This window comes from Taeniopygia guttata, chromosome 2, assembly GCF_048771995.1.
Source record: "Taeniopygia guttata chromosome 2, bTaeGut7.mat, whole genome shotgun sequence".
NCBI lineage: Eukaryota > Metazoa > Chordata > Aves > Passeriformes > Estrildidae > Taeniopygia > Taeniopygia guttata.
The window spans coordinates 2234648-2256932 of NC_133026.1; the positions used below are offsets into that span (position 1 = coordinate 2234648).

Below are 22285 nucleotides of genomic sequence, written 5' to 3' on the forward strand. Positions count from 1 at the left end.
GGATTCTCTCCATCCTGCTCCCCGAGCTCGCTCGCGGCACTGCCGAGGAAGAGGAGGGAGGTGGGGGCTCCAGAAGGGAGAGTGGCTGAATTTGTACCTTCAGGTGAAGCTGCCCTCCTGGAGGGAGGGGCAGAGGCTCTGGAGACGTTTCAAGCCCTCGCCGGGAACAAAAGGAGGGAGATGAGCTGGAGGGGATGGATGTGTGTCCTGCCCCGTCCGTCTGTCCTTCCCTGCGCCGGGACCCCCGCCCAGGCTGTGAGTGTGTGTGAGTGTGTGTGTGTGTTCCAGTCTGCAGCGTGAGCAATTCCACTTGAAAAGACAGAGAAATCCCCTCCTTTGAAAGTCGCACTGTTTGGTTCTTTCCAGTAATGCTATAATTGGATGGGATTTTCTCTTAATACACAGGGAAAGTCCTTAAGATGATTTTTCACACACCACCACCAAGCACCACCACCCCTCCTCCTTTTCCCTCATCCCACCTTATGCAATAAAATTCCCTCCTCCAGCCCCTTCGGCTGCTCCGAGGAGGAGCAGGGGGGGATGGATTTAATACCCCGGCAATAATTGCGGCATCAACAGCGCGGGGATTTGCTGGGAGAGCCGAGCGGAGCATCCGTTCCCCCTCTGGAAGCCGCTGGGATCGGCTCCGCGCAGCGATTAAATCTCGCAGCGCTTGCCAGAGCTCACATTTGCAATCGCTTGTCATCCAAGCCGAAAGAAAAATAATCAGGGCCCGACCCCTGCCAAATTCGCCGTGATTTAAATATCCCCGAATGAACTGCATTTCTAGTATAATTTCACTAGAATGAATATATCTCTCCATCTAGCTCCACACAAACATATCTTTATGTGTATGCATGTAAAGCCCTGTGCGTGTAAATAGAAATATTCCCTACTAAGGGAAAATATAAATGCGGCTCCTAATGAGGATGAAAGCGCATTTTGATTTGAGCTAATGCGGGGTTGCAAGGCTTCCCCCAACAAAGTCATTTAAAATTGTACCTCTCTTTGTTCCCTGCGAGCCACAGAAATTTTCTGATTCGCAGATAAAATAAAAGCGAGTCAAAGAAAGAAATAAAATCTCCTCCGGCCTCGCTGAATCCTTAAAAAAAAATAATAAAGAAGGTGAAAAAACACAGAAAAAAAAAACCGGCAGCAAGCAGCTATAACCACAAAAAAAAAAATTATATAAATATATAAATATATATAAACATGGAAAAGAGGATCGTTGTTGTTATTCCAGGGAGAAAATATCTCCTCGTCGTCCTCCATCCCCTCTTTTCGCCTCTCCAGCCCCCTTTCAAATGAGCCAGGGGAAGGGGACGCCTGTCAGCTGTGGGTGACACTTGCTCCAGCCCCAGCCAGCTTTAACCAATATGTTGCAGAGGAGCAGCAAATCCCACCACGGACCGGGAACCGAGGAGCAACATCTTCATAATAATATCAATAATGATCCCCCACTCTCCCTTTTTATTTTTTTTTTCCCTCCTTTCCACCCCATGGGAAAAAAAAAAAAAAAATCCGAATTTTTGGGAGCGCAGAAATCACCCCCCCTCTCCCCCCCACCACCGGCAATGAAAAGAGAGAAATTGAAACAATGTGTAGGGAGAGAAATTTAAAAATAAAAAAAAAAAAAAAAGCTCAATTACTGGCGCCCTGTGGGGTGGATCTGGTGGATGAAGTCGTTCGCAGCGGCGCCTTCCCAATGTCCGGGGCTGGGATTCCTGGAAATTGGGATGATCGGAAGGAGCCCTTTGGAGATTTGCATGGAAGAAGTCGATTTTTTAGCAGATGTCTTCAGTGGAGCTCTTGGATCTGCGGCTGCTTGGACTGGTGGGGAAGGGGGGTGCGTGCCTGGGTGGAAATCCTCTTTTTTTCCATAAAAAAAAAAAAAAAAAAAGCCCCCAAAAGGAGACCAAGAGAAAGTTTCTAGAAAGTTGCTTCAAATGCATCCCAACCGTCCCCGTGAGGAAATGGGGCTTTGAGAAGAAGACAGAATGGCAACAAGAAGGAGAAAATTGAGAAAATAATAATTTTTAAAAGAAGAAGAAGAAGGGAAAAAAAAAAACCTTTTCACACTTTTTTTTTTTTTTTTTTTTTTTTTTGCATTTTAGTAGCTTCGACCCAGGGAGTGAAATCCGGGCAGGTTGTTATAGCTACCCAAATCCACAGGGGTCCCCCCTGTCTATTTAAACCCCCTAAATCTTCCTTCCCCTTTTTAAAACTACATTTTATCCCTTGGCTTGTGGGCCAACGTGCCCCCTAATGAGTATTAAAACACTATCTCCTTGCAATTAGCTCATTCCTGACTTCACGCTCCTGATTGACAGAACAAGCCAAAGCATCAGAATTCTCCCTTTGGCAATAAGTGCTGATTGGGTCCTTTTTAAGAGAGCTACTTCAAACTTTTTTTTTTTCTTTTTTTTTTCTTTTTTTTTTTTTTTTTTTAATATTTGCCTTCAGTGTCTTGGCTGAGAGAAGAGTTTTTTACCTCTCTGAGATTTTTTTTTTCCTTGAGAGTAGTAGAGGAAGCAACAGAGGATTTACCTGGTCGGGTTGAGCTCACTTCATTTGACTTTTTTTTTTTTTTAAATTATTGTTATTATTATTATTATTAAAATAATCATCCTGCCTCAGAAGAAAGGAAGGTTTTTGGCAACTCTGGTTAAAAGAAAAAAAAAAAAGAAAGACAACTTTTCATCAATGGCCTCTTTTGGATATTTCCTGTTTCTTTGTGGGTTGAGTCAGGCTCTGTCAAGTTACCCAATCTGGTGGTAAGTTTTATTCTTCTTCTTTTTTTTTTTTTTTTTCGCTCATTTTCATTTATTTTTCCCCTCCTCTGTTTTCTCTGCAACCCCTGCGTTTAAGATGACTTGAAATTCTCCTTTCGTTGCCACTCAGCTTAAGAGGTGGGATTGTTCCAGCGCCAGCAAGTTCTTAGAACCTGCATTTCACCTCTTTTATTTATGCATTCACTTTGTTTATTTTGACTGGGTTATACCTGATCTCTCCTTCTCCTACTGTAAAAGAGAGAGAGCGAGAGGGAGCGATCGGAAAGTTATTTTTTTTTTTTCTCCGAGTGCTTTGATCCTCTCCTGTGAAGAACAAAAGGCGCTGCCTGAATTAAAGAGATAATGATGCGAGTTGACATGAGCATTTCAAGGTGATTTCGAGCTAGTCAGGTGGAAGGAAGGGGGGGAACGGGGCAAAACTTTTGGGTGGTTTTTCTGTGTTTCTCCCCTCCTTACTTTCGCTTTAAGAAATATTGAGGGCTAAATTAAAAAAATAATAATAATAAATAAATAGGAGGGGAAATGGGAAGAAAAAGAAGGTGAAGCTCCACAAACTGGGAATGCAGAGCAGGGCTGGGACTGGGGGAGACGATCCGAGCGCAAAATCCGCGGCTCCTGCGCGCTCCTTTACCCGCGGATGCGGCACTTTTATTTTATTTTTTATTCATTTTCTGCGTGTTCCGCCGCTTTTTCTCCTTTTCCTCGCTTTGCACCGTACGCCTTTAAGAGCCTTTTCTCGCTCGCTCCCCCACAAAAAGCAAATGGTGCTGGGCAAGGCGTGTAAGCGCACGATCCGCGCTAATTACCCCGCCGAGCTAATTGCGCTCGGGGAAGCCCTAACGCGGGGAGGCTCCGCGGGCTGAGCCGGGGGGCTCCGCGCTGCCGACAGCCCCGAAACACCCCCCAGAAAAAAAAAAAAACAACAAAAAAACCCCTTAAAAAAAACCCCAAAAAATAAATCATCCCCCATCCCGCGAATTAATTTTTTAATTAATTCTTCCACCCCACCCCCCGACCCACCCGCGGGTGCGGGATGCGCGGTCCCCCCTGTCCGGCGGTGCAGAGGTGAGGGTGTTGAAGGCAGCAGCCTCTCCAACTATTTCAGGTATGTCTGAAAGCAGGGAATTCGTTGGGATGGGAGGGAAAAAAAAAAAAAAAAAAAAAAAAAAGAGCAATAAAATGCAAATGTGTTCTTGGGAAGACAGGCAGCGAGAGCACCTGGACGGGAGTCATTAAAAAGCAATCTTTTATTCCCAGCCACCATCTAACTTATAATTAGAAACTCTGCTCGCATTCCTGATTGGAGAAGGAAACGCATTCCTCTAATACCGACATAAATATTCGCTTGTCACCCGGCGAGGGGAGCGCGGTCCCCCCTGTCCCCCCTGTGTGTCCCCTCCATCCCCTTTTCCCGGAGCTGCGGGAAGGGGGAAAAGATGGGAAAGGCTCTGGAAGAGGGGCAGGAGGCTCTCCCCGAGCCGGGGCATCCCCGGCTGTGCGGCGGCGACACTCCGGCCTTTGGGGTGCCTTTCCCCCCATCCTTCCCCGGTGCCAGGCAGCGCTTTCAGACGTTTCTTTCGCAAGGAGAAACCCCCCCTTAGGCCATGGAAATGCAAAGGAGCTCGGATTGGGCTGGGGGAGTCGCGGGAGAGGCCCCGGAGCTGTTGTTGCATTGGCTGCCGAAATTCCCCCTCGCCCTCCCATCCCTTTCCCTCGTTATTCACCCCCAACCTTTCCCTCTTTATTTCTCCCCAACCTTTCCCTCTTTCTTTATTCACCCCCAACCTTTCCCTCTTTATTCACCCCCAAACTTTCCCTCCTTATTCACCCCCAAACTTTCCCTCCTTATTCACCCCCAACCTTTCTTTTTTCACCCCCAACCTTTCTTTATTCACCCCCAACTTTTCCCCCTTTATTCACCCCTAAATTTTCCCTCCTTATTCACCCCCAAACTTTCCCTCCTTATTCACCCCCAAACTTTCCCTCCTTATTCACCCCCAAACTTTCTTTATTCACCCCCAACCTCTCCCCCTTTATTCACCCCCAACTTTTCCCTCTTTCTTTATTCACCCCAACCTTTCCCTGTTTATTTCTCCCCAACCTTTCCCCCTTTATTCACCCCCAAACTTTCCCTCCTTATTCACCCCCAACTTTTCCCCCTTTATTCACCCCCAACCTTTCCCCCTTTATTCCTCCCCAACTTTTCCCTCTTTATTCACCCCAAGCCACCCCTCAAGTGGCTGGAGATGTTGGAGCAGTGCTGGAAATGTGGGATTGGGGACCTGCAAGGTGGCACTGGGGACCCCGGGATGCGCATCCCAACCAGGGCAGGGAAGTTCCTTTTCTCCCAAATTTAGCCAAATCCACCGTGCTGCTTCAATTTCAATTTTTAAATTTTATTCTGTTCCGCGCTTCTTTTTGTTTTGTTGTTGTTGTTTTTATCTTTTTTTTTTTAATTTTTTTCTTTTGGAAGATAGAACCAGGAATTTTTTAGGCTGGTCATGCAAGCAGCAAACATCCCATCCCAACCATCCCCCCTCCTCTGTCAGCTCACGGTGATTTTGGGTGTTTAGAGGAGAAAATCTGTCATTTACCAGCCCCAAATTGTGCCCCCTCCCCACTAATCGTTTCTAATTAAAGCATCAACTCATCCTAAAGCACGAGGGGCTGTGGATATTTACACTTTGAAAAAATCGGTGAAAAAAAGCAAGGACTGAGAAATTATATTTTCCTGTGATTTTTGGTTAATTGTCGTCCCAAAATCAGGGGAAATGTAAATTTGTCAGGGGGATCAGGTGTTTTAAGTTCTGTCTGCCTCTCACAGCTCGTTTTCAGGCTGAGCTGTTCCAATTCCTGCTCCCACCATGGCACAGGGCACCTGTTTGAACCAGATTCCCGCTTTCCTGGGAGCTTTGGGAAAAGTTCAGTGGAGGAAAAAGAAAAAGATCCCTCTGTGATGATGCTGGGTGGGGAAGAGGCTCTGTGAGTTCCTCAAAACCTTAAAAAATACTAAAAAAAAGAAAATTAAAAAATCAAATAATGCATTTACAGACTGTGATAAAAGAGGCTTTGGAAAGAATGGTTTAAAAATAATCCCAGGAGATTATTTATCCTGTTGGGAATGATGAGCAGGGTTTTGGGGATGTGCTGGGGGGGTTGTGGTGCCACAGGAGCCCCACGGGACCTTCTCCAGTGCAGTGCAGCACGGAGCTGTTCAACCTGGAGTAGCAACAGGCTCTTCCACACCCAGGGGGCCAGATTAACAGCAAAAAATCAGATAGTTTTCGGGTTTTGATGCTTTTTTTTTTTTTTAATGGTAGTGCTGTTCATTTTTTGGTTTGCTATAAAAAAAAAAAAAGAATAAAAAAAGGAGAGATTGGGATGAGTGAAGGAAGTCTGGGGTAATTGTGAAGCAAAATTCATGGGTAAAAGAGGATTAAATGTAACCTGTTCCCATTCCTGGGGGTGTGTGGGGTCTGTGAGGAGCCACGGGAGCAGCATGAACAGAATTTAAACTTTTTCCAAGTGGCTATCACTGCCTTGACCAACTCCACACGGAATGGGGGGAAGAAACCCTTTAATTTTATTTATTTTAGTTTTCAACCCATGCTAAGTGGCCTGAACACAGCCAGTGCGCAGAAATAGTTCAGAAGGGGGAAAAAAAAGGTCAATAAAAATTAACACAGAGCTTCCACGATGGGAATCTCAACCTCCTGCAGCCCAGATGCTGCCCCTGGGGGAGATGATCCCAGGAGAGGCTCTCTGGGCTGAATTGGAAATCCAGGGAGACCCTTTTGCTGTAGGAAAAACTAGTTGGCATCATTTTTCCTGGGTGTGAGGCGGCTTTGGGATGTGTGTGGTGAAATGGAGCTCCAATGGAGCAGCAGGCTGGGGTGGGGTGTGGTGGCATCGCTCTGGGCAGTGGGGTCTGCCCTGCTGGGGCTGCTGTCCCCTCTCACAGCTCCTCTGTCACACCCAGAGTGGGGTGGGATGGCATCAGCCCCGTGAAAAACTGGGAATTAGTGGGTGAGGAGCATTCCTGGAGGTGCCAGGCCTTTGGAAGAGGATTTGAAGGATGGGGGGTGTCGATAATTCCCTGCTGCGGCCTGGCTCTGCTCTCACTCCTCAGCAGCTCCGTGGATTTCCTCATCCACGCAGGATGGGATGTCCTGCAGGATCCCTGCGGATGGGAAAAGGGATCCAAGAGCTCTTTGCACCTGTGTTTTCTGCAGCTGAGGAAATGTGAGCTCGAGGGAGCCCTGCCAGCAGCGGGGACGTCACTCCAGCACCTGAGCCTGTCCCTGCTCGGTGGCACCACCACAGCAGGAGCAGGGCAGGGATGAGCTCCTGCCTGCTGCTCTCTGCTCTTTTCTGGGATTTCCTCCCCTCAGCGTGGGTGGAACAGCTCCCATTTAATAGTGACTGAATCTGGCTGCCCTGAGAAACCCAATCCTGCTGCAAACCCTGCAGAACCAAACCCAGCTGTTGCAACTCAGAATGGCCCTCAGAACGTTTTGGAGGTTCCAGGCCCTGGTCAGAAGCATTTGAGATCCTGGCAGGCAGCTGGAAACAGCTGTGATTTTGGGTTTGAGCCATGGAATGAGTTACCAACCTTGCAGGAAGAACAAGAAGTCACAAAAGTTTAGATATTATAGTAGAAGTAGTCACAAAGTAGAGGGAAGAATTTTTGAGTGCTGTACAGGGGGGGGTTTACTTTGTACATGGGGGTCAGAGGGTTTAAGATGGAGGAATTTTTGGCCGGTCCTGTCCTCCCTCTTTCTGCTTCCTTACCTCCATGTTCTTGGTGATGTTGGCACTCCCAGATTGGTTTAGAGTAGAAAGGCACCATTTAATATAGGTAACAGGCACTGGGGAAAAACTGTACCCATGTAACACGTAATGTACCATATAAAAGATAGAAAAGCACCATTTAATATAGGTAATGGGCATTGGGGAAAAACTGTACCCATGTAACACATAATGTACCATATAAAAGACAGCAGCAGCCCTGGGCAGAGGGGGAGAGAAGAAGCAGTCGGGAGTCAGAGAGGATGTCAGGGTGTGTGTGTGCCTCTGCCTGAGCTGTGAGCAAACTGCAGCAGCTCAAGGAGAAAATCTTTTAGATAACTTGCAATAAACTGCCTCGAGACTGAACAAGAGACTGCTGAGCCTTTCTTTGGAATCACGGGTTGGAGGAGAGACTTTTCCACCACACGGAGCCCCTGATCCCTGTCTGTCACCCAGCCCTGGCAAAGCTGGTGACCATCCTCATTAGCCAGAGCCCTGGAGGTCACCTGAGGGCCAGCCCAACCAGCTTTTGGCATCCTGGAGCAATCTCCAGAGCTCAGAGGTACGAATTGATCTCCCCACCTCTCTCTGCTCCATGGGCCGGGGTGAGGAGCTGAAATCCATCTGTGTCTCCTCCCCTCCTGCAGCAGGTTGTGGTGAGATGTTAAAATCAATCAGTGCATGGGGGAATTTTGGATGAGTTAGAGACCTCTGAGCTGTTTTTGATGATGTGATATTTTTCTTATCTTCTACATCGGCAGGAAGGGTGAACTCAGCTCACATCTTCACTGCACGGTTCAGAAGGTCACAAGACCTTTGTTACAAGACTTTTCAAGGATTTATTAACCAATAACACACTGCTAACAAGGATATTTATGCTTTTGACCCAATCTTTAAATATTATGTCTTATGGACTCAGTGTAAGCTTTCTTAGCCAATCACACAAATCTACAAAAACTTCTCATTACCTTTGTAACTACAATTATTTTTTTTATATCTTAAACCATAAAACTCTAAACTTTCCTCTATTTAGCTTAATGTGTCTCTGCTTTAAACTATAAATCCACATTCTCCCTTCTTGCACCTCAGTTTGGGAGCCTTTTCCAAGGTCTCAGATCAAACCTGGGTTTAATTCTAAGCTTTGGCTCACAGGCCCAAAGTTCAGAGAGTTCCTTGCATTTTGGATTCCAGCAAGTGGAGCAGTGCAACTGCTCTGCATCCATCCCTGTCCCACCCTTGTCCCAAGCCGTGGAATTGCCTTTGTGTAGCTGTATCTCCATGAGAGCGGTATCTGACCCAGCCCTGTTTTTCCAGGCAGAGAATAATCACAGAATGGATGTTTAGGCCCCTCTCAGATACCAACTCTCCCTCCAGTTTGGATTTGGGATGGGTGGTTTGCACCCAAGTGACAGAACCCAAATGTGGATCAGAGGCTCCGTGTGGTGGAAAACTCCCTCCTCCAACCCGAGCTTCCAAAGAAAACTCAGCAGTCTCTTGTTCAGTCTCAAGGCAGTTTATTGCAAGTTATCTAAAAGATTTTCTTCTGGGGCTGCTGTGGTTTGCTCACAGCTCAGGCAGAGGCACACACACACCCTGACATCCTCTCTGACTCCCGACTGCTTCTTCTCTCCCTGCCCAGGGCTGCTGCTGGCTTTTATATGGTACATTACGTGTTACATGGGTACAGTTTTTCCCCAATGCCTATTACCTATATTAAATGGTGCTTTTCTATCTTTTATATGGTACATTACGTGTTACATGTTTATAGTTTTTCCCCAATGCCTATTACCTATATTAAATGGTGCCTTTCTACTCCAAACCAATCTGTGAGTGCCAACATCCCCAAGAACATGGAGATAAGGAAGAAGAAAGAGGGAGGACAGGGCAGGCCCAAATCCCTCCATCTTAAAACCTCTGACCCCCATGTACAAAACCAAAACCCCCCTGTACAGCACTCAAAAATTCTTCCTTTTACTTTGTGACTACTTCTACTATAATATCTAAACTTTTGTGACTTCTTGTTCTTCCTGTAAGGTTGGTAAATCATTCCATGGTTCAAACCCAAAATCACAGCTGTTTCCAGCTGCCTGCCAGGGTCTCAAATGCTTCTGACCTGGGCCTGGAACCTCCAAAAATGTCTGAGGGACATTTTGAATTCCCACACCCAAGCAGCAGTGGGGTAGAGGGAAAAGGGTCCAGGGGATTTTCTGTGGAGATCCAAGTGGTAAAAAGCAGCTCTTGCCCATTCCATGCAGAGGATGCTGTGTGCAAAGGGGAAGGGAAGTCATTTCCCATCTCCATCATTTTGGTAGGACTGAAGAAACAAACTCTGGTGGTGTTTGTGTTCTTCCTGGCACAGCCCACCTGTGGTGAGATTAATAACTGGACCAGGATCACACCAGGAGGTTTTTTTTCATCAGGAACTGAAAATTTTGTGAGGTTTTCACAAGAAGTCCCTGTTTGAAACATGGGGAGGGCTGGGGCTTCCCCAGAGAGCCCAGTGTGTGCTGAAGAAAATCCCAAATCCCTCATCTACTCAGCTTTCAGACTCATTTTATCAAACTGTGTTGTTCTGCTACATATTAATTGATATTTCCTTTCCATTTTGAGAGGACTTTATTAGAGAAATTAACCTGGAAACCAGCAACTCGAAGTTCAAAGCACCTAACTAAGATAAAGTGAATCCTTTTGGCTCCCCAGCTGTTTCCAGGTAACCCTGGAGGTGGAACTTGTCCTTTGTAGACATTTGAACACCTCTGAGAGTTCTCACTGGAAAGGTTTTGAGCATTTGGAGTAGTTTGGGTTGGAAGGATCCTTTAAAGGTCATCTGGTCCTGCAGTGAGCAGGGACATCTTCCAGCAGGGTAGGATGGGACTCACATTGCATTCTGTTGGCCAAAAAAAGACTTTTTGACCATTTCTTCTAGAAGGTTCAGGCTGGAGGAGCCGTGATTTTTACTCTGGTGTCTCCTAGAGAATGAAGTCAAGAATTGCTGGTTGCAGCAGGGGAAATCGGGCTGACTCACTGGTGCCTCCATCCCAAACCTGCGGGATCCCTTTCCTGCTGCATCCCGCTTCCTTTCCAGCCATGCAGCAACGCTGCAGCTTCTCCAGCCCCTGCACCGATTCCTGCATCACTGCTGCTCAGCATGGGCGCAGGAGGAGGAGTTATTCCACATTAAACCTCAGGAGGAGGAGATATTTTGCCTTTAGGAGCACAGGAAAATCCCAGCGGGACAGGCAGGGGTTGTCCCTGGGCTTTGCCCTTGCTCAGGACCAGCATGAAGAGAATTTAAACTTTTTGCAAGTGGCTTGCATTTCTGTGACCAACTCCACATGGAATGGAGGGGAAAAAAAACCCTTTAATTTAATTTATTTTATTTTTCAATCCGTGCTAAGTGTCCTGACTTGGTCTGAACACAGCCAGTGGGCAGAAATGGGGAGTGTGTGATTCAAAGCTCCCGGCCGCATTTCAAAGGGCTTTGTCGGGATAATGACAGCACCCAACACCCAGCACAAGGGGAATCCTGCGGGAACTGAGTCAGGATCATCCCAGCAGGGATGGACAGGTCCCACCACCATCCACGGGGAAATTCCCTTCTCAGAGCAGGGCTGGAGTCGTGCTGCTTCCCAAAGGAGACCCTGTGGGGATGAAGAGTGTGGCTGGGGAGAGGGGAGGAGGATGAGGGAGGTCTGGAGGTCGTGGCTGGGAAGGAGAAAGTTCTGAAGAGGCACCCACAGACTTCTGGTGGTGTGGAGCTTGATGATTTCTGGCCAGTCAGGCGGTGTGGGATTAAACCAAGGGAATATTGGGGAAATGGAGTCTCAAGCTGCACCAAGGGAAATTTAGGTTGGATATCAGGGAAAAGTTTTTCACAGAAAGGTGATAAAGTTCTGGAATGGCTGCCCAGGGAGGTGGTGGAGTCCCCATCCCTGGGTGTGTTTAACAAAGCCTGGATGTGGCACTGGGTGCCAGGGTTGAGTTGAGGTGTTGGGGCTGGGTTGGACTTGGTGATCTTGAAGGTCTCTTCCAACCTTCTCATTCTGGGAATTCTGTGTTTCTGTGAAAGGAAGGGGAAATGGCTTGGGATGGGGGAGAAGCACACAGGTCTTGTCCATGCTGCAGCAGGAACATCCCCAGCCCAAAAGGTCTCTCTAAACCCATCTCTGCTTTGCTGTCCCCACCCAGAGACACAGCCCAGAGCCAGGACAGTTCAGTGGGGTTTAATACTGAAACTGGAGGAGCACTCAGGCAGGAGCCTTCCCATGGGGTATCCATCAGAGCTTTGCTGGGTCAGGTCTAGGGTTGGTCTTGCAGAAAAGCCACTCATGAAACTCTCCATGGCAGCTGTTTCCATCTATCCTGTGCCATTCATTACACTCTTTTCCCCTTTTGTCCCTTTAAAAGTGGCAGAATTTAAGTCCTGTTTTCTTAGCACAACCTCTAAAAATCCATCAGTTCATAAATTCACTCCAAACCCTGCTGGAACTCCCAAAAAACAAGGGGAGGGAAGGAGAGCTGATGCATTAACTCCCTGGTTCTGAACTCCTAACATAGGGCACGGCTTTAAAAGCAGCCTGGGAGCCAGGGGAGAGCGTTCTGCATCACAAAGGTGTTGTTTGTCCCTCTTCCTGGTTTGTCACCTGCATATTCACACTCCCCTTCCCATCTGGGTGCTGCTTCTACCCAGGGAGAGCTTTGCATTTGTAGAGACTGGGCCATCAAAGGAGTTCCAGGTGCCTTTGGTCTCCTCCTCAGCACAGTTTCTGTCCTGGTGTTAAACCAGTCAGTGATTCTTCCATGGATTCAGTGATAATCATTAGCAGGGACGCTGTTGCTCTTTCCCAAGGTGGATGTTCCTCCATGCTGTGAAATTCTTTCCTCCTGTTGCATCTTTGCCCTCTCTGGCTTCGCCAGCAAAGTCACAGCAGAGCACGAGGGCTGGTTCCCTTCTCACATCACCGGCCTTGCAAGGGGTTCCAGGTGTCTGGGATGGTCATTTCTCCTCTCCCATGGGGTTCTGTAGGCTCAGAGTGTGCTGGAGAATATTGTAAATGCAGGTGAACCCAATGGGAAGAAATGACGATGTCTGACTCAATTCAGAAGGCTGAATGATTTCTTTATTATAACTATGCTAAAATACATCAATATACTATTTTAAAAGGAAGATACTAAAACTACATAATACTTTCTCTAACTCTAACACAACTCGTGACCCTCTCTGAGAGTCCAGCCCCAGGTGGGTTGGGTTGGATTGAATTGGATTGGATTGGACTGGATTGGGTTGGATTGGGTTGGACTGGATTGGATTGGGTTGGATTGGAGTGGGTTGGATTGGATTGGATTGGACTGGATTGGGTTGGATTGGATTGGATTGGATTGGATTGGATTGGATTGGGTTGGATTGGATTGGATTGGATTGGATTGGATTGGATTGGATTGGATTGGATTGGACTGGATTGGGTTGGATTGGATTGGATTGGATTGGATTGGATTGGATTGGGTTGGATTGGATTGGATTGGATTGGATTGGATTGGATTGGATTGGGTTGGACTGGATTGGATTGGATTGGATTGGACTGGATTGGGTTGGATTGGATTGGATTGGATTGGATTGGATTGGATTGGGTTGGATTGGATTGGATTGGATTGGATTGGATTGGATTGGATTGGATTGGATTGGATTGGATTGGATTGGGTTGGGTTGCATTGGATTGGCCATCAGGCTCAAATAATCCTCACCAGAATCCAACCAAGCAATCACCCCAGGGAAACAACTCTCCAAACACATTCCACATGGGAAAACAAGGAGCAGAAATAGAAATTGTTTTCTCTTTCATTTCTCTGTGTGTACTTCTATGAAAATCCTGAGAGGAAGAGAAATGTGCTTGCCACAGGAGGAGTCTCAGGGAGTGCCTCAGCTGTTCCTCGAGCTCAGGGCATGGCAGACCCCACATTTCCAGCCTGGCCTGGGGTTCATCACAGCTTTGGGAGCTTTCCTGCTCTCCAGGCACCATTCCCAATGTTCCCAGTTTAGACAGGCCTCCCTGGAACGGCATCCAGCCCACAAATGGACGTAGCCAGGTTCTGCTGCCAGGTGAAGGTGCTGGGTGACATCCTGGTCATCCTTGGGGGCCTGGCAGGGGTTGTACAAAACTGGTGAGCTGCTCCTTCCTTGGCAGCAGCTGGAGACCAGCTGGGAACATCCCAGAGCATCTCAGCATCACTGCACGTCCATCTGCAGGCACCTGAGCAAAGCCTCGGGGTGGAATCCACTTCACCCATGCCACAGCTGCAATTTCCATGTCTCCATCCACGCCACGGGCTCTTAGCTCCTTTCTTTGAGGAAAACTGGGCACTTTCTTCTGGTGCCATTCCTGTCTCAGGTGTTTGATTTCACCTGGCTGGTGAAATCCTCTGTGCCAGTGGAGGACTTGAGACCAGAAGTGCCTCCACCAGTGTGAACCAGGTTTGGTCAGAATATCCCCAAAACAAAACTCTTTGCACACTTGCCCATTTCCTAGCTGTTAAAATCCACCATTCCCATTGCCAGGCATAAGTTCACATGGATCAAATCAAGTCATGGACTTTTTAGCCATCATTTCTGTGTATTTTATAATCTCTTCAGGGCTCATTGCTGTATTGGAATGGGTGCAGGAACATTTGTGACATCCAGGCTGGTCCTAAAACCTCTGGGCCACCCCTCCCCTCTGGAAATTCATCTTTTGTCCTGTCTCAGCCCAGCTGCTGAAAGCCTCAGCAGTTTGAGGGTTTTGCAGCTTCCTCTGTAAAATATTTAAAACTGCCTTTAATCCAGGACTCTCCAGAGAACAGATGCATCCTCCTCGTGCTCTCAGACACATCCAGAGTCTCCCACCATCCCCCAGTCACACCCACAAGTCATTCCCTCAAGATTGTGATAGAACTTTATCTCAAAACTTCTTAAGGAGGGATTTGAAGTGATTTCCCTGTGGCCCTGTCCTGACAGTTATCTTGGCAGGGGGACACGGCCACAGACGTTTCTGCATTTCAAGAATTCCTCTGACTTGGCTTTGCTCTTTCAGGTCTCTGAAAGCAAACCCTTTCCCCTTTTCCCAGTCCATGCCTCTTAATTTCACTTTCCAGGTGTGTATTTCCTCAGCCTTTCTGCTGGAAGATGCGGTTTTATGACAAAAGTGATGCACACCCCCCCCATCTTTCCAGGGCAGCAACAGAACTCACACCGTGGGGTGGAGCGGGGAGGGAAGGCAGAGCCCACCTCTGCTGCAGCTGAGCCTGAGACAAATCCAGATTGTTCTGGGCAGAGCAGGGGCTGCCTGTGCTTCCAGAGGTGCACCTTGTCTAATAGAGACATTCCCGAGGGTGGGAAGCAGGAATGGAACTCCTTGAACAGTTGCCAAGATTTCCATTCAGTCTGTCCCTGTGCCCCCACGAGAACAACAATGGAGCCTGTTGCTAGAAAACAAATCTAAATCCTCAGCAGGCTGAGGGACACAAGGGAGAATTCCCTTTTTTCCTGAGCCTGCTGCAGCTGGGGAGAAATGGGACAGTCTGGACAGGTAGGAGTCCATCCAAAACCCAGTGAGTGCCAGGGGAATACCACTGGGTATCAAATAATATTTGCAGAATTTACTGACAGACCCACAGCCCCTCCAGAGACACAAAAATCTGGTTAATGCTGTTTTTTGGGAGATCCAGGATTGGTTTCTATCCCTCCTAGAGGGGCTGTGGGTCTCCCAGTAAATTCTGCAAATTTTACCCGATGCCCAGTGGTATTCCCCTGGCATTCACTGTGCATCGGGTAAGGTTTGCAGAATTTACTGGGAGACCCACAGCCCCTCCAGAGACACAAAAATCTGGTTAATGCTGGTTTTTGGGAGATCCATGATTGGTTTTTAACCCTCCTGGAGGGAGAATCTTCCTGGATATTTCACAGTGAAGTTTCCTGCAGAGTTAGCAGTGAGAGATGAGATACAGCTCATCTGACATCTGTCAGACATTTACTTGGGGATGAGATGAGTCCCATCCCAGCCATGCCAGTTTCCCAACCATTTCCTGGAAGAGGATCCTGGATGACTGGGACAAAGATACCTCCCTTTAGATAGGTCAGGTTTGGCTTTGAGACACTCCTAAAAGTTAGGAGCATCTGGGCATTTTATATTCTAAGTAGATATGTGGAGTGCTGAAAGAGGATGTTTCCATTGGGGGACCCTTCAATGTGAATTTTTAGTGATCAAATTACCTTTAAAAAACTCTTCACTTGAAGTCCTGGTGTTGCTTTCCACAGGTGTAGAAGAACTGAGCAAAAATCCCATCTCTCAGAGGGGCTTTTGAAGGGAATCCTTGTGAACTTTTGGTTTCTTGCACGTTCTGGGAGCAGCCGTGGAGATGAATTTGATGTGGAATAAGCTGCAGTAGTGATCCAGAGCAGGAGGGCTGGGTACCACCCTGACCCCGTGGATTTGGGATGGTGAAGAGCTGTCCTGAATGCTCTGAGGACAGGGCCCTTCTGTGGATCATAGAATCCCAAAGTGGCTTGGATTGGAAGGGACTCTGGAGCCTGCCCAGTTCTGTCCCACTATCCCAGGTGGTTCAGAGCCCCACCCACCCTTTGGATATATCCTATTATTTTCCTACAGCCAAGGATTCAGGGCCTGGGAAGCTCAGCCCAGCCCATCCCCTTTCCCAGCTGGCTGGAGCAATGTGTGCTGATTTTTTAATCTGTAGAGAAAGGAGCTGGCAGCCCAATCTCCAGACCCTGAGAGCTGCTGTGCTGCAGCATTGGTTGGGTCATCCCCTGGAAAGATTTGCTGCTGGAAGTGCTCAGAGAAAACAAGAGGCTGGGTGGGAAGGACAGGAGGGAAGTGTGGGGCTACTCGGACACGTAATGGCTCAGAATTATTGATGGCATTGCTGCAGTGTGGTCAATTAGCTGATTTTATTGAGCTGCCCCTTGTCAGTGGGTTGCAGTGACTGGTCCATGAATACCCTCAGCTCATCCTGAGCGTGAGGAAAAGTGGATTAGCTCTGTTGCTTTTTTTTTGAAGTGCTTATTTCCTCTCACAGGCTGCAGAGAGAACAGGCTTTAAGCAGCACAGATTTAGCTGTCTAACTCTCAAACACCTTGGGTTAACTGAGATCCGTCCCACTGTGGGTTTGCAAAAATAGGCGTAACCGCTTCCACCACCATTAAATCCAGAAATCACCTCATCCATCCTCACGTGCTCCAGGCTGGATTAAATCTGCCTAAATCAGAATTGTGAAGAAGTCATGGATGTAAGCACCCAGTTAACTCTGAGTCATTGCTAACAGGAATATCATCTGGAGATGGAAGGAGCTTACTGGATCACTGCTTTTTCCTTGCAGGATGGGTCATGGGTATTAGTGGATTGATTGCAAAACCTCAAAATCACTTGCAACAGAGGACTGAGGGCACAGAGGGAAGTGGGTTTTGCCTGGGAGAGTGCATGGCTCAGACAGATGGGGCAAACAGCAGAGTTGAAAGAGAATAGATAAGAGACATTAGCAGAAGATCGGGGATCAGACAGGGAAATGCTAATTCCAGGCCACTGAAACCCTTGGTGTAAGTTGCCCACAGGCATGTGGGCAGTCTGTGATCCCAAAGTGAGTCCGTTTGTCCTGCTGACTCATGTGTAGTCTCGGTTTCCTGGTGAGTGAGAGAGTCAAGCTCTGCCTAACACAAGGCACAGCTCGAGCACAGCTTCCTAACAGAGCCACTAAAACTGCAATTGTCCTGTTGGCCAGAAGAGTCTCCAAATTCTAACAGAGAAAGTAATTCAGGGTTTGTATAGTCTGTATAGACTTTATTGTATATATTACATTGTATTTGTATAGACTTTAAATTTACAGCCACAGATACCTTGGGGGTGGACTTTGTGATTAACAAGGGGACGAGGAAATTCAGGAGCTAAAACACATCCTTGGGACATGGGAGCTCTGGCCATATTTCTTCTCTGCCCTTCACAAACCTCAACAAACCTCTAGGTGTCCTGGTCAGAGGGGAGTCAGAAAGGTGGAAAATTAATTCAGGATTTGTATAGGCTGTATAGACTTTATTGTATATATTACGTTGTATTTGTATAGATTTTAAATTTACAGCCACAGATACCTTGGGGGTTGGTGTCTGCCAGCAGTGGTGAGAGTGGTGGTGGCTCCTGGTGCCCCCAACACTGACACTCAGAATGAATTGAGGAATTCTGTCCTGCAGACAGGCCCCAGAAATCGGGGAAGCCAGGCTCTTGTTGGATTCTGGCGTGCAAAAGCCCATTTTGGCAAGCTGTGGTGCCAGAAGGGCAGGGCAACATGCAAAACCTTGACTATAATGGACTGCAGACTTTGTGATTAACCAGAGGACGAGGAAATTCAGGAGCTAAAACACAACCTTGGGTCATGGGAGCTCTGGCCATATTTCTTCTGTGCCCTTCACAAGCCTCAACAACCTCTGGGTGTCCTGGTCAGAGGGGATTCAGAAAGGTGGAAAATGAGAGTTTCCTACAGGGGCAGCTGCCCACATCCCATTCCCAGGGACAGTGTGGGGTCACTGAGCAGAGCCAGGAGGAGCAGCTGGGCCAGAGTTACCTTTGACTCACTGTTAAAAAAAAAAAACCAACAAATTTTGGGTGAGGATGAGAGCCAGGGAGGCTGGAGAGGTGCGAGTCAGACCACGAGCGAGGAGTTTAGGGTTGTCCTCTCTGTTGTAGGGCCGGGTTCATCACCCTCCACCCCAGAGCTGCACATCCCAGCTAAGGGGGTCATCCCAGCCCCGTGGTCAGCCCCCCAAGGAGAAGGAGGGCTGGCACTTGTGGCTGTGGCTCAGCAGCCCTGCCAGGGTCAGGTTTGGGAGGAAAGGATCTCTCGACTCTTGCCTGGGCAAGGTTAGGTCAGATGATTTCATTCCATTGTGCCCAAATCCTTAAGCTCATCCTGCCCGTGGTTCCCATGGACAAGGAATTTGTATTCCTGCAAAAGCCTCTCCATTTTGGGTTCTGTGGTGTTACAGGGCAGAGGTTGATTCAAGAAAAATGCTCTTGCAAAAGCATAATTTGTCAAAGATTTAGTGATTTGGACTGATTTTCTGTAACCAGGAGTGAGCTGCCAAGTGGAGGCACCTTGAGAGAGGCCAGCCTCCAATCCAATCATGATTCTGATCCCAAAATCCCTGCAGCAGGACTCACCAGCTCCTGTTGCCTTCTGAGCTTCACGTTTTCACGGTTCTGTTGACCTTGCTGATAAGATCTGTACAAATTTATTCATACTCTTGTGCTGTCTGGTCCTCGAATTCCCAGACTGTTTCTGTTACTGTGAATGAGGAAGAGCTGGGTTTATCTTCAGTTTCCTTGATCTTAGAGATGTCAGGAAAGGTGCCTGGGATTTTCTTTGATGCCAGAAGAATACAGTGGCATCGATATAATGGAAGAGTGAGGAAGTGATGTGAACTCTAAACTGACTAAACTTCAGGTCTGTACACAGGTTTTGCTATTAAATCTGTCTGGGTGCTAAGTTAGGCATGAACTTAGCCTTGGGCATTACTGTGCTAAGTTAGACTTTATTATTAATCTTAGGAAAGAATTGACGGGGATGTCTCAGGTGTAATTTGTGTAATTTTCAGCCATGTTGACCATTTTTCTGTGAAATTCAGGCCTTTGCAAAGTGTTTTTATGCAGGAAAAGCTGTAATTTCTTCTGCAAAGGGACTGAGGTCTTTCAGGCTGGGGGCAAGAAGGTGCTCATGGAAGGGCTTTCAGATCCACTGCTGCTCTAATCCGTCTCCCAGAGCTAGTTTCTACATGATCCAAGGCTTAAAGCAATCCTGCTGCCTGTTTGTCCCCATAATGACGTTTAAACCTCTTGGCCCCATGAGCTTCCTTTGGCAGAGGTTCTGAAAAATGTTAGATATCCATAAATCTCACCAAAATGGGCAGTTAAATGGGGTATATTTGTGAGCAGTGTCCTCCCAGGGGCTGAAGGGTGTGAGCATGTGTGTGTGTGTGTGCATCCATGCTCCCTGGACATCCTAAATCCAGACAGAAGAGTCAGCGCTCTCCAGTTTCAGTGCCCACAGAGTAACTCCTTGTTCTGTTTTTTTCTTTTCTTCAATTCGCCTTGTTTCACAGAATTACAGAGCACAGAATGGTTTGGGTTGGAAGGGACCTTTGAGGTCATCCAGTTCCAGCTTCCCTGTGATGGGCAGGGATGTCATTCACTGCTTCAGGTGTCTCAGGGTCCCATCCAACCTGGCCTTGGACACTTCCAGGGGTGGGGCATCCACAAGCTGATCCAGTGCTTCACCACCCTCTGAGTAAAGAGCTTCCTCCCAACATCTCATTTAAATCTCTTTAATTAAAACTGTTTCCCTTGTCCAATCCCTGTCTTCCCAAGTAAAAAATCCCTCTCCCTCTTTTTTTATAGCCCCCTTTAGTTACTGTAAGGCCACAATGAGATCTTCCCAGTTCTGCAGGCTGAACAATCCCAGCTCTCCCAGCCTGTCTTTGTAGGATGGTGGCTCCAGCCCTCTGATCATCACAGGGTTTGTCCCCCTTCCTTCCTTCTCAGTCTGAGATGTGATTTATGAGAGGAGTGCCAGGAATCTCCTCATTAGGAGGCTGAGGAAGGGATGAAGAGGAGGAACCTCCTCGTTAGGTTTAAGGAGGATGAAGGACTCCCGTGCTTTGGAGATCGTGGCTCCCAGTCACAGCTGCGTGTCCCTCATTTCCCTGCTGGATTGGTGCTGGCAGCTCCCAGTGGCATGTCCTAGAAAAGTCCGGTGAATCCCTTCTGTGAGAGTTCTGTGGTGAGAAAAAGTATTTATTATGAAGGAAGGTAGTTAAATTCACATATAATATATATGCTATATGTGTATGTATAGATAGGTACATCACATATCCCTCTTCTTAGCTTTGGCTTCTGCTCCAAATGCAGTTGGAAGTCATAAGAAATCTTCCTTTGACTGTAACAAACCCAGGGACAACTTATTTGTCTTGTGTCTTGGACTCTGAGATCCTTCAGGATCCTACAAGTTGCCTCATGTCTTGATTTTAGGCCAGGAAAATGCTGCTTTGGAGCAATTCCTTTGTCTCGTGTCTTAAGACTCTTTAGGTCTTGATCCTTCCAGGTGCTTCAGCCTTTGATTGTGGGCCAGGAAAGTGCCATGCTTTTGCTCTGTGTTTATCCTTAAATTCTGGGGCAGTTCTGCTCATTTTCTGTGCTTGGGCACCGGGCTGGGTCACAGGGGTTGAGGTGAAGCCTGGGAGCAGGGAGAGTTTTCCTGCGCTGGGCTGATGCACAGCACATTATTATGCATGCTGTCAGGGACATACATTAATAATGTATGGAAATTACAGGCATATCTCAGTCCCATCTCCCCTATCCCAGTGCAGGGCAGAGAAGGAGCCCGGTTAAGGCTTGTACCTATCTGACAACGTGCAGCAAAACTTGGCTTGGAACTGGATGGGGTTTTGGGGCATGCAAAGGCAGAATTGCAGAACTTTGGTGCGTATCCTTCAGAGCTCCCAAAATCCACCCGTGCACCCAGCGCTCAGCTGGGATGGGTGCTGAGAGCTCCGAGCTCCACGGGCTTTTGGCTGAATCCCCAGTGTTGGCCAAGCCTCAATCAATGTGAATAATTGATTTGGTAGCTCTGGGGAACGGCATAATCCGCCAGCGAGGGTGTGCTGCTGAGATTTGGGAAGCTTGGGTTCAAAACCCTGCTCGGGATGGAGCAGAGGAAACTCGTGAAGCTCATTTTCCCATTTTCCCATCCCATGGGTAGGTGCCATAACCACGGAGTTGCTGACTCTGAGCATAAAGGGGACATTGCGTCCTCCAACTTCACTTTGGGAAGGGCACCTGAGGGGATGGGCACCTGAACAAATTACCACGAGGTAAGTTAGGGTGTGAACTCATCAGATGCCAGTTTTTCTGTGGTAACTGCCCGTGTGAATGCTCTTTCCCTGCAATAAACACGAGATGGTTCATATTTACCAGGGGGTAGGAACGTTCACATGGGTGTTCACATGGCTCACACCCTGGTTTGACTCCCAGTAACTTGGGCCTGTGCCTCTAACCTCAGTACCCTTGAAAAGCCATCTCAAAAAAGAAAAATCTTAACTCCTCTGCTTTACATAAACCACAATTTTGCTATTTCTTCATTTCAAATTGCAATTATTTCAGCTCATCTTTGGTTTGCCAGAAAGGATTTGCTGAGATTGACTCCACTGCTCCTGTTTTGGCAGGGAACTTGAGGTCGAGGTCCTGGTGGCCAGGATCAGCCAGCAAGGGCAGATAATCTACAGACACCACACCAGCTTTTCTTGCCTCATAGTCAGAGACCTTCTGGGCACTGACAGAATATTAATATTCCTGTTTCCCACAGCCAGCTCCCGAGCCCTGAAGAGTTTTAAACATGTGGAGAGATGAAGTCAGGCACATAAAAAGCTCTTTAGCCAGTGGAGAAAGGGTGGTGTGGTTGTGGGATGAGCAGTGCTCCCAGGTTGCCTTGAGGTTTTTTCCAAGTGCTTTCCACAGATCTGGGAAATGGTCACCAAGTGTTCTGAGGGAAAGACCTGGATTTTCTGAAGGAAAGGCCTTGGAACAGTGGTATATGAGCCTTCCAGTGCTGCATAGATAGAAACCTTGCCTAGGAGCAGGCACAGCATAACTGTGCATGAGCCCGAGCACAGAGCAAGG

General features: G+C 47.6%; 1 protein-coding gene across 2 annotated transcripts in view; it reads left to right on the forward strand.

The window, feature by feature from the left end:
• Window positions 1-2463: 2463 nt before the first annotated feature.
• WNT3A (Wnt family member 3A) overlaps window positions 2464-22285 on the forward strand; it is a 102507-nt gene continuing 82685 nt past the window's right edge. The window contains exon 1 of one of the 2 annotated variants that reach the window (XM_072925243.1): window positions 2464-2774. In XM_072925243.1, the coding sequence (XP_072781344.1) occupies window positions 2704-2774 (71 nt within the window). In that variant the 5' untranslated portion in view covers window positions 2464-2703. Of the gene's footprint in view, window positions 2775-3786; window positions 3898-22285 lie in introns of those variants that run through there. The other variant, XM_072925244.1, reaches the window with a different exon arrangement.